At 36.2% G+C, this 10,855-nt stretch overlaps 1 protein-coding gene across 2 annotated transcripts in view; it reads left to right on the plus strand.

The window, feature by feature from the left end:
- The window catches only part of Dcp2 (decapping mRNA 2), a 52,026-nt gene extending 42,659 nt beyond the window's left edge, over window positions 1–9,367 (plus strand). The window contains exons 10-12 of one of the 2 annotated variants that reach the window (XR_001872243.2): window positions 852–903; window positions 2,570–2,816; window positions 3,270–9,367. Coding sequence is in view for 1 of the 2 variants with exons in the window: in XM_008825252.3 (XP_008823474.2) it covers window positions 852–903; window positions 2,570–2,733 (216 nt within the window). In the remaining variant the exon portion in view is untranslated. Of the gene's footprint in view, window positions 1–851; window positions 904–2,569 lie in introns of both variants that reach the window. The other variant, XM_008825252.3, reaches the window with a different exon arrangement.
- The last annotated feature ends 1,488 nt before the right edge of the window (window positions 9,368–10,855 follow it).

Consider the following 10,855-nt stretch of genomic DNA (forward strand, 5'->3'; position numbering starts at 1 on the left):
AAAAGAAACATTAAAATGTCTTAGCTCCTTTCTCCCATCAGACAGTCAAAGATGAAAAGTTTGATAATGCCAAAGTGTGTATTATTGAGTACATTGACAAATCATCAAATTTAATAGTCAGTATAACCTTCTACAGAGGTAGCAACCTGAAAAATAGTTTCTCTAGAAGGAAAATGTGATGGGTACTCAGCCTCCCCTTGCTCTTGGTAATGAGAACATGAGAAAGGTGTAAATATCTAAGAAGTTGGTACTAAGAGAAGATTTGTAGATCTTCACAGTAGATCACTATTGTCAGCAAAAAGACAGTGTGGGTTTGTATTCATTGGAAAATATTTTATTCATACCATATTACATTTATAAGGTTAGAACTACTAACGCTTTAAATAGAGCTGCTGCAGATAGAATTCACTATAAAGCTATGGCAGCCCTAGGTTTAATCCCCAGCACTGCAAAAAAATGGATAGGGGGAAGTTATAAGACAGTAGTGTGTATACTATACTTATAATTTAAAGTTGCATGATTATATGAAAACAGTATTGCACATAAGACAAAAGCTATCACTTGGAAGTACACTGCTTTTTCTTAGATACTAATTTTTTCATAAGAAAAAAGCTGGAAAAAGAAACACCAAAGTGTTAATAATCATTGCTGGGTTGAGGTAGGTAATGAAATCATATATATGTACTCAGAAATTTTAAAAGTCAGGCTTTAAGAACACCCAGTGGGAATGATGATTGGATTCCTGGTTTACTTTTATTCTTGAGATGTTTGATAATGTATTTCCTACTCTTTAATGAGGGAAGATAACCAGAGACTGTGTGCTATACGCATGTTGTTGTTGTTTTTAATAGAAATGTGAAAAGAAGCTGCATCCCCGAAAACTTCAGGATAACTTTGAAACAGGCAAGCCATTTTCTTAATCTGTCTTGTGAGGCTGGGTTTGGTTTTACTTCAACTCTAAAGTCAATGGGATTTTTCTAGATAGGATAAGTTAGCACAGGAAGGGCTGTAATGTTGTGAAGAGTTCATATTGTCTCAATGGGGACTGGCTTAAAAGGATTATTAATGAATGATCAAGATAACATCATTTGCTGTTGAATATCCGGCCCTGGTCCCATGAATGTGTATTGTGAATAATTGCTTATGGATTAGGTTAGTAGGAAGTGCTGTGAGGATATTTCTCACACTAACTTCAGAAGAGAACCTATTCTCTCTTTTTTGTAGGTAATGGGATCACTTTTTAAAGTAGTACTAAATGTAGCTTTTAGTAAACTGATGTAATTTCTCCTTCCTCTGATAGGGAATGTAGTATGTCAGATTTGGAAACGAAATATCACTTGAAAGTACACTGCTTTTTCTTACATGCTAATTTGAATTGCAATTCCATTGCAAGCATGGAATTTCCTTAGTGGCTATATATTTCTTCTTCTAACTCTAAACATTTCATTAGAAAACTAAGAAATGAAACTTAATTATAGATACATATTTTAAATGTAATTTAAGCAAGACAAAAGTTATCTTAAAAGAAGTGCTTTGGGGCTGCAAAGATGGCTCAGTGGGTAAAATGCTTGCCTTACAAATGTGAAGACCTGCATAGACTCCAAAGTCGATGTAAAGCTGGACACTAGCCACATATGTAACCCTAGCACTTCTGTTCTAAGGTGGGAGGCAGAAATAAGAGAATACCTAGAAGCTTGTAGGTCAGCTAGCCTGGAGTATGCAGAGGCAAACAAGAGACCCTGTGTCAAACAAAATGGAAGATGAGAAATGACATTTAAGGTCCTCTGGCTTCCACACACCTGCCATGGCATGTGCATGCTCACACATGAGTTTACACACATTCACAAAGTATTTTTAAAAAGGAATTCTTTAACCCTACTATGGAAAGTTATGGTTAGCTATGAAAATATAGGGGCTATCAATTTATTATTTACATAATTTTTGTTCTTTTTTGAGACAGCGTCTCCCTGTAGCCTCACCTGGCATGGAACTCTGCCAGGCTGGCCTTGGACTCACAGAGATCCCCCTTGACTCTGCTTCCTGATTCCTGGGATTAAAGGCATGCACTACCACACCTGTTGGAGCTATCAGTTTAATTTGATGTGTCTCGCTTGTTTATTTTGGCTTTTGATGCCATATCCAAAAAGCTTTTCTAAGACTGATTATCAAGGGGCTTTTGAGGTTTTCTTTTTGGATATACTGAAGACTTGGTAAACTTTCACTCTAGTTTTCAACAATTTTAAACTTTAAGCTCTTTCATTGTATTTTCATTTTGACTTCTGTCAAGAAGCTTCTGTTACCTTGGCACAAAATAAAAGGTAAAATTATGCCCATTTTGAAAGGAAGGGGTTATCAGGTGTCTAAAAAGGCTGAGGTTAAAATTTGAATGTTATGTAGAAATGAGCAGTAATAGATTCAGTTGAGGGAAAGGAAAATATCTTTATGGTTCTACTTAGGTTTGATTTAGGATATAGGAAAATAGACATAGATTCTGGATGTCCTTCAGTAGGTCAGGGATAGTGTTTGGATGACTTGCTGAGTTACTCACTGCACTTTGTTTTCTGAGCAGATGCTGTATATGACTTGCCTTGTTCTGGTGAAGATCCATTAGGAGAACATGCTGAGGGACACACCATGGCATGTAATGGACATTGCAAGCTCCCCTTTTCATCCAGAACCTTTCTGAGTTTCAAGTTTGACCATAATGCTATAATGAAAATCTTGGACCTTTGACAGCAACAAATATATTACAGAAGTCCCAAGATCAGAGACCTGTTGCATTTGAGCGGTGTCTCCTCAAGCCTTACCTTTCTCAGGTATTTTAAAGACATGCAGGGAGGCAAAGTTTCTGAAGAGATTTTCCATGCAGAAGAGAAAGTAGAAACATAAGTTTGCACTGTACATGCAGTTTTAACCTTTTATACAGATTTACCTTTTCAGTGTTTAGAACCAAGATTAAATTGCCTTTTTCTTTCTTTTTTTTTTTTTAATGTTATTTTTGAGGGCATTTATTTTGTGTAACTGTGGGTCTTTGTATTCTTGTCAAGAAAATAGTTGTTTTGATTGAGTCATCAAGTAGCCAGGTTAATGGAATACTTCCATCTCCCCATTATAGTGATTGCAGAAGTTTACTTATATTGAAAATTTAAAAAACTTAAAATACTCAAGTTATTAATGAGTGTAAGAGCTGAAATGTCATATCAAGATTGCAGGCATTTTGTTCATTTTTCTGCTTCTAACCACTGAGGCTCTCTAATCCTTCTGTTTAGTGTTTTGTCTATTTAGAGCCAGCATCTGCAATATAATAATATTCGTGTGCAAACTGAACTCTTAAGCACTTCAGAGGACAGAGGCCTGGAGAAAGATCGCATTGGTGAGGAGCTGATGCTGTAATTTTGAGTTGTTACAAGCTGGCAGTAAACCCCAGTGCTGGAACAGAGGGAATGGAGGCCAGGACCTGGCAGTTGCTTTGAGTCATGCCTTTACCATCCTGCCTCCATCCATTCAGTATTGTGCAATGATGCTCATATGAAATTTTCATGCACATTCTAGTTGTGTGAGTATGTACGGAAAACTGACATTCTTAGTTTTACATTTCATCTCAGTGTTGAACTATGGAAACTGGTATTATGTTAGGTTCCCAGTTTGCAGTAATCACAGAGTGATGTGGTTTTTATTAACCACTCAACCCCCAATGGTTATAGAGAAAGGAAGGGGTTATATACAAACAAAGCCATGTCACTAGGAGAGAATGAACCACAGAAGTAATACTCAGCATACATCTAGGAATGTATTTTGTATTTTGTTCCTTCAAGATTCTTATATCCAAACAAGGATGACAATGTGCATTTTACAAAGGATCATCTGTAACTGAGGACAATCACAGAGCTTTAAGAGGCGATACTGGTTTGGCTGCATCTGACCTCACTGAGAAGAATATTTTGGGGTGGGATCAGGGACTGTTTGAGTGTATGTGTGCATGTGCATCTGACATGTGGGTTTTTAAAAAAGCTTTTGCTTTACAAGTGGTATCCACAAAGTATATCTCTGCTTATAAATATTACTATAGAAAACTTTATTCTGTATATGTAGCCTATTTAATAGGGGTTCTACATAACCCCATGGGACTTTTAAAGAAGGGCTAATTATTGTAAGGAGTTCATTTGGTATTGCTACTTGCTTTAGCTCTTAAGTGGCTGATTTTAAAGAAATTCTATTTACTAATGAAAGTGTCACTCTTGGTGCTAAGCAGAAGAATTCACAATGGTAGCAGTGTGTTTAGAATCTTTTACTGTGATTAATTTGTGAATCCTTCTGTAACTTTTGCTTCTTAATGCATTATGTGATTGTGTGTGGAAGCCCTTACTGTTCTTTTCAGAAATACGGCTGCTTTGCTTGGGTCTTCTTGAGCCATATTTATAGTTAGTCCCAGCATTCCAGGTTTCTGTTAAATGGTTACAAGAGTGAAAACTTAGCTTGCCTGGCAGATGAATCATTTTCTCTCATTTTTGGTCATCTGGAAACCATTTAATTTTTAGTGTGTTTGTGTCATTCTTCTTAAATGAATACTTTAGTCTTTCTGGTGCCTATAAAGTTAGATTTTTCAGCTCTCAATTCTAAAGCTAAAGAGATTAGTTACCAGAAGTATGGCCTCTAATGTGGTTGACTTTAAGAACCAACAGGTTACCTTTAATTGACAACAGTTGCTACTGTTGAGCTGCTTCATTTAATGCACTGTGGAACAAAGCAAGGGTGTGGTTGGGATGCAATTGTGATAACATGAGACTTTAGTTGTCTTGACAGTCCAAGGTTAATTTAGCATGATAAAAGAGGAGTTAAGGTTTGTATATATGATGTGACTTAACTATGCAGAAAATGTTTAAATTGATTGTACTCTTTAAATATACATCTGTTGTACTTGCTCCATTTCACTGTTCAGGTTATGTTGAGGTAGCCCAGGTTTAGCATAGGACTAGATTTCTCCTTTGAGACACTAGCATGGTTTGATGAAATCTGTCTGTAAAGAAGGATGCTGAATATGCAATAATGACTTCTGTGTGGTGCTGCATTTTACGAAGCTAGATGGGAACAGTTATGTTGGCTTCATGATGCTTTGTGTGCTTGAGAGAGAGGTCTTTGAATTCACCTTTTAAATGTCCTTAGGATCCAGCCATATGTGTTCCAAGGTGTAGTGCACTGTGAATCTTTTTTTAATTTAATTTTGTAGGTGCTTTTATGTATAACTTCAGTGATTTTATAGGATGTTAAATGAATTTTGTCCTTAACCATTCTAATCCAAAAGATAAGGGTACGGTTTACATATTTTTTTTTAAGTTTCTGTTTATAGCAAATGAATGACCTTAGAATTTCAAATAGTGATTCCTTCCTGAGACATGAGCATTTGGAGAGGCCTGAAAAACCTTATTGCTCTCTGTTAGCATGGATGAAATTTGTTAGACATGTTAAAAAAATTAAACTTTTATATTAATATATAAAAGAGAGTCTCCCAGTGCAGTCAAGGGAATTGCTTGCTGTTTTGCGCTTTGAATATCATTATTTTTGTATTAAATATTAATTAGTAAATACAGATAATGAAGATATATGGCAGATTAATATTATGCTGTAAGACTTGGCTGTACATTTTTCATTTGAAGGTTTTAGTAATTTGTATGTAATATGAACTAAAAATGCAAATCCGAGTGAGTGAATGAGGATAGGAATAAAGTTCCTTTATGAAACTCAACATTCTGTGTTCTCTAAAAATGTTAAGGTCTCGTGCCTGTGTGCATTAAAAACATTTCATTTCCAGTTTCCTCACTTTTCGGTTCTCTGTGTTTTTCTAGCATTTTGCCTAGCAGTAAGGAGAGTGAAAGGAATTCAGAAATTGGACTTTTTGCCAAGTTGGTTTCCTTGCTCTGATACCTCTGGCTCTTTTTGTGCCATTGCACCTCCTTGCTCAGAGACTTCGGTATCTTTTGTGTCTTTATATTTTCTGAGGCAGTGTTTCCTTTGTATCATGGTTGTATTCATTGATATTTCTTCTTCTTGACCTTGAGTTGGATTATTGTCTAGCCTGAGGGAAGGAGGTCAGATGTTTATTGTAATGTGAAGTTGACAATAAGCAAAGTAATCCATTCTTTTATATGATGAAGGTATCCTTTACCTTTATGTATGTTAGTAAGGTAGTTATATTACACCTGACACCTGACGGCTCAGCAGAACTTAGAGCTTCTCATTTCTCGTGTCCTAACACTTTAAAATACATTTGTGGTGAGTTTATAATAAGCCTTCTCAGTATCATATTTTCTATCTAGAACTAAATTACTCTTGAAGCCTATAGTTCTATGTCAGAAGGTGACAGATTACAGGTAGGGAGTATGAGATTTGTCCCATGCTTTCAAAGTAGAGTTCTAGATTACAGTTTTCAAAAGTATGACAGATTGTTATTATAAACAAAATAATGTCCACTAAAGCAAAGATTGTTAAGGTTGCTGCCCAGAGTTTGAGGAACAAAATTGTGAAACATGCAGTTGTTGTTCCAGGTTAGAAATGTAATAATCACCTAGCCTAAAATGGTCTAATATATGTGACCCTTGCCAGATGATTTCTACCGCTGAATAAATGTATTATCTTCTAAGTATGATTATCAAACAACCCACTGCACCTAAAGTAATTTTTCTCACTTTGAAGACCAGTGTTTGGACCCTTTCTGTGCTTTCTGCTAAGCTCTGGCTGTTCTGAAGTGCACTTAGTTTCTGCTAACCAAGTAACCCAGAGTGCACACAGCACAGGCATCTGTGTGCTAGCTGTACTTTGACCTGAATGGTTATTCCCTTCACAGCTAGTTTCCTTGTGACAAACAGCATTTGTCACTGAAACAGTCCATAGCAAGGGAAAAGTGAAGCCAACTCTCATTTGTGGGAGTAGGTGTGAAGGGTTTGCTTCCACCAGCTGAGTTGTTCTGACTTTTTTGCAGGTTTTTGGTTGGTTGGTTGGTTTTCCTTGTATACTTCTCTGTACTTTATGTTAAAGAATACAGGTTTTAGCTTGAGAGATTTGCATTGGAATCTCAAACCTGAAATCAGTAATGAAGATTCCATGTGTCTCAAGCCTTGAGGTTACCTGAGGAGATGGTTTTGTCTACTGTGGTAGCTTCTCAAGATGCTTGTTGGGACAGTACTCATCAAGGGTGCTCTGCCAGACACTGCAGAAATCAGTTGCAGGATGTGACTTTGTCTCCCCCAGGGTTCTTTAGTAGCAGAGTAAGGCCCTAAATATACATTTGCTGTTGTAATTGGCTGTTTCTTGTTGTTGATGATGTTGCTAGCTACTTTGTTGTCATTTTTGAAGACTTGTTTTCTAATCTTTTTTATTGGTATGACAGCCAAGAAGTAGCCATTGATTGAATCCCTCTCATACTCTTTCTAGTGACTTGTCCTGTCCTACATGAAGTCATCAGTCTTTTGTGTGCTACATTCTTAGTGCATCTGCCACCATGAGAATTTGCTATTCATTTTTTAACTCTTGGGCCTCAAGTCTCAGTGTAGATAGCCATGAAATTTGTGTGTGGTTCTAGGATGAAATGGGCAATATTTGCTGGTCCTTGGTCCTTGAGATGTCTTTTTCCTACAATAGTATACTTTTCAAAGTAGAAGATAACATAACTTTCTACTTTTAATCTCTAGCTATAGGCTGTGGTAAAGTATTGGGGGACACAAATGTACATTTTAAAATCATTTCCCATGCTTTAAGAAATTAGCACATGCTTCTGTAGTATTTAGCAATAAATCATAAATGGGAGCAAAGGAAAGCAAAGGTTCCCAGCTGTGGAGGAAATATACAGGTGTCTGTCCCCTGCAGTTTGGTGATTAGATATGTTCGTGCTTTTGGAACATGAGTAGTAGTGGGCTTGTGCTCTTTATGCACGATACACGGCACACAGTGATAGCAAAACACCGAAGACACTGTAGGAATCTGCATTGCACTGCTGTCCTGTGGCACTGCTGGCTGTGGCACATTAAATGCCAAATGCAAGTGTCCAAGGAAATGAGCCTTTAATTTACATTTCAAGTTAGGGCAGGAGACAGCCAACTCAACTTCCATTGTATAAATATTACAGTTTTTTTTTCAATTTAACAAATAGGGAGGAACAATAACACCATGAACTTTGCTTTAATTTTTAAAAATTATTTTTGATATTTGCTAATTAGCTTAAGACCTTATGATAGTTTTAAAAATAAGTATTGACTCACTAGACTATCGTTTAGTTAATCTCTTGGTTTTAATGAAACTCTAAATGAGTCTTTGTGAATGTTCATGTATTTAGCTACCTTAAGTGGTGTATCTCTTAAGTAAGATTGTTTTTCATCTAACCCAAATGAGCCATACAGTTTATTTGAGCAAGAAAGTAAATAAGAGTTCTTCAATTATTTTTTAAATACTTTGTCTACTTCAAAGACAAGATTTGAAGTGGCCTTGTACATTGTGCTGTGAGGACCTGATGTTCGTGGAAGGCAAATAGCCTGAAAACAATCTGTTTATAAATCCTAATCTAAAAAAAGCAAAAGTTGTATCATGAAACCTACAAAACCTAGTACACAAGAACTGATGAAATGACTTCACTGAGTATAGTGTTCAGTAAAAACTGGACTTTTAGAATAAATAGATTTGTAAACTTTGTTTCTTAGATCATTAATCAGTTTTGTCTTATATGAAACATTTAATCATTGCCTAATGTACAGCAGTATTTTATTACTTGAATCTCTAGGGCATTTCAATGCCTAAAGACTAAACCCTCTACATGATTATGTCTATTGTAGTAATAAAAGTTCTTGCTTCTTTTTGGGTAATGGTCAAATGTTTAGGGAAAGCCAAAAAGGAGACCCCCAAAATGAACTTGTTGGGTTCTCTGCAGTGTAACAACATTAGAGCAGATAAGTTTCTGATTTTTTTTTTTTTAATACTGCAATTCAGCAATGGCTTTGCCACCTCCATGTTAAGGATGGAAACTGGATTTCACTTATTTTGGATGTAACTGTCATAAACTAAAGGTGTCCAGTGACCCATGTTTGTGAATTGGTGTTTGAAGGTTTCTGGGGCATTGCACTTCCAAACATGTGCAGATTGTCAGCTCTTCTCAGAAATGCAGTCCGTCGTCTTAATAGTAATTATGGTGTAACTTTCTAAAGCTTTTGATGTAATTAACACTAGTTTAGAAACTAAAAACTTAACTTACAATGATGGAAGGTGGTTCACTTAATTGGCTTTCTGTAAAAACATTATTGTATTAAATTTGGGCTAATTCTGGCTATTTGTAATGCAATCCCAATAAAATTGGCTGCTTTGGCAGTTTCAGTTACTATGCTAACCTTGTTTCTGCTGCTGTCATTTGTTGTAGATTCCCAATTACTCATATTTTGTTGTTTTCCCCTGGCCTCTTGTTCAGAGGTTTTGAATGGGATCGGAGAGATGGGTCTGGTTAAGAACACTGGCTGTTCTAGCAGAGGTCCTGGGTTCAGTTCCCAGTACCCACATGGGTACGTTGCCCCCTTCTGATATCTGTGGACATTGCATGACACTGGTGCACTTACATACATGCAGGCGATACACTCAGACACATAAAAGTAAATAAAATATTTTAAATAAAATTAAAAGGTCTTGAGTACATATTTCATAATAGGAAGAAACATGAAAAGTAGAATCTACTCAACAATGAAAATGGGCTGGGTGTGGTGACACATACCTTTAATCCCCGCACTTGGGAGATGAAGGCTGGTGGATCTCTGTGAGATCAAGGCCAACCTGGTCTCCATTGAGTCCAGGCCAGCTGTGACTACAGGGAGACCATGTCTCAAAAGACCAAAAAAGAAAAAAAAAAAAGGATAATTGTCATCTTTACCTTAATTTACACTTTGGTTCTTTCTGAGTATGGTCGTAGACTAGAGGTATGAACTGAATATGTAAAATGCTAAAATGCAACAATTCCTAAACTTATACTAGAACCAGGCTTTCCAATAGACTTTTCAGTTGTCCTTGAGTCTAAGGAAGAAAGAAATAGGTGGTTCTTTTAGAAACTTCAGCTGTATGATTGGAGGCTTAAGAAACTATGCTCTTATCAAAAGTATTTTGCATGCAGTGAAAAATTGGTATTTTAATACTCTTCTGACAGGTTACAAAACTCCTGGCTATCTAGTACTTACGTTTGACTTTCTTATACTTTTCAGTTATTTTTTTCCCCTGTTCTAGTTCTAAAAGAAAAAAGATCCTTGTGGCTGGAGAGGTGGCTCGACAGTTAAGTCCACTGGCTGCTTTTGCAGAGGACTAGTGGTATTTAGTTCCCAGCACCCACATGGCAGCCAATAACCATCTGTAACTCCAGTTCCAGTAGATCTGATGCCCTCTTCTGGCCTCAGGCATTACATACATGGGTACATTTAAAAACATGCAAACAAAACACTTGTGAACTTTAAATAAATAAATCCTTTAATAGAGAACCTTTGCTAAGTTTTTAAAGGCAGCCAAGGAAAAATTGGTAATAAATGAGGGGTTTTTGGGCTGTGGGCAGCATAATCTAACCTCCTGCTTTGACTAGAGCTCTTGATTTAATGTAAGGATCTCCAGTTTGTATTTACATGTATGACAGGCACAGACTTTTATAAAACGTCCTTATCTTTTAATTAAAACAAAGTACAGTATGGAATTAGAAATATTTATTCAGAATATAAGAATGTTTGTAAAATATTATAAATGTCTCTGTATAAATAAATGAAGTTTTTTTAAACAATTCTATATCAAATAACACAAAGTAGCTATTTTACAGCAGCTAAAACTAAAAGCATCTGGAAACATTTAAAGT

The sequence above is a fragment of the Nannospalax galili genome, unplaced genomic scaffold, assembly GCF_000622305.1.
Source record: "Nannospalax galili isolate Female #2095 unplaced genomic scaffold, S.galili_v1.0 scaffold128, whole genome shotgun sequence".
NCBI classification, from domain to species: domain Eukaryota; kingdom Metazoa; phylum Chordata; class Mammalia; order Rodentia; family Spalacidae; genus Nannospalax; species Nannospalax galili.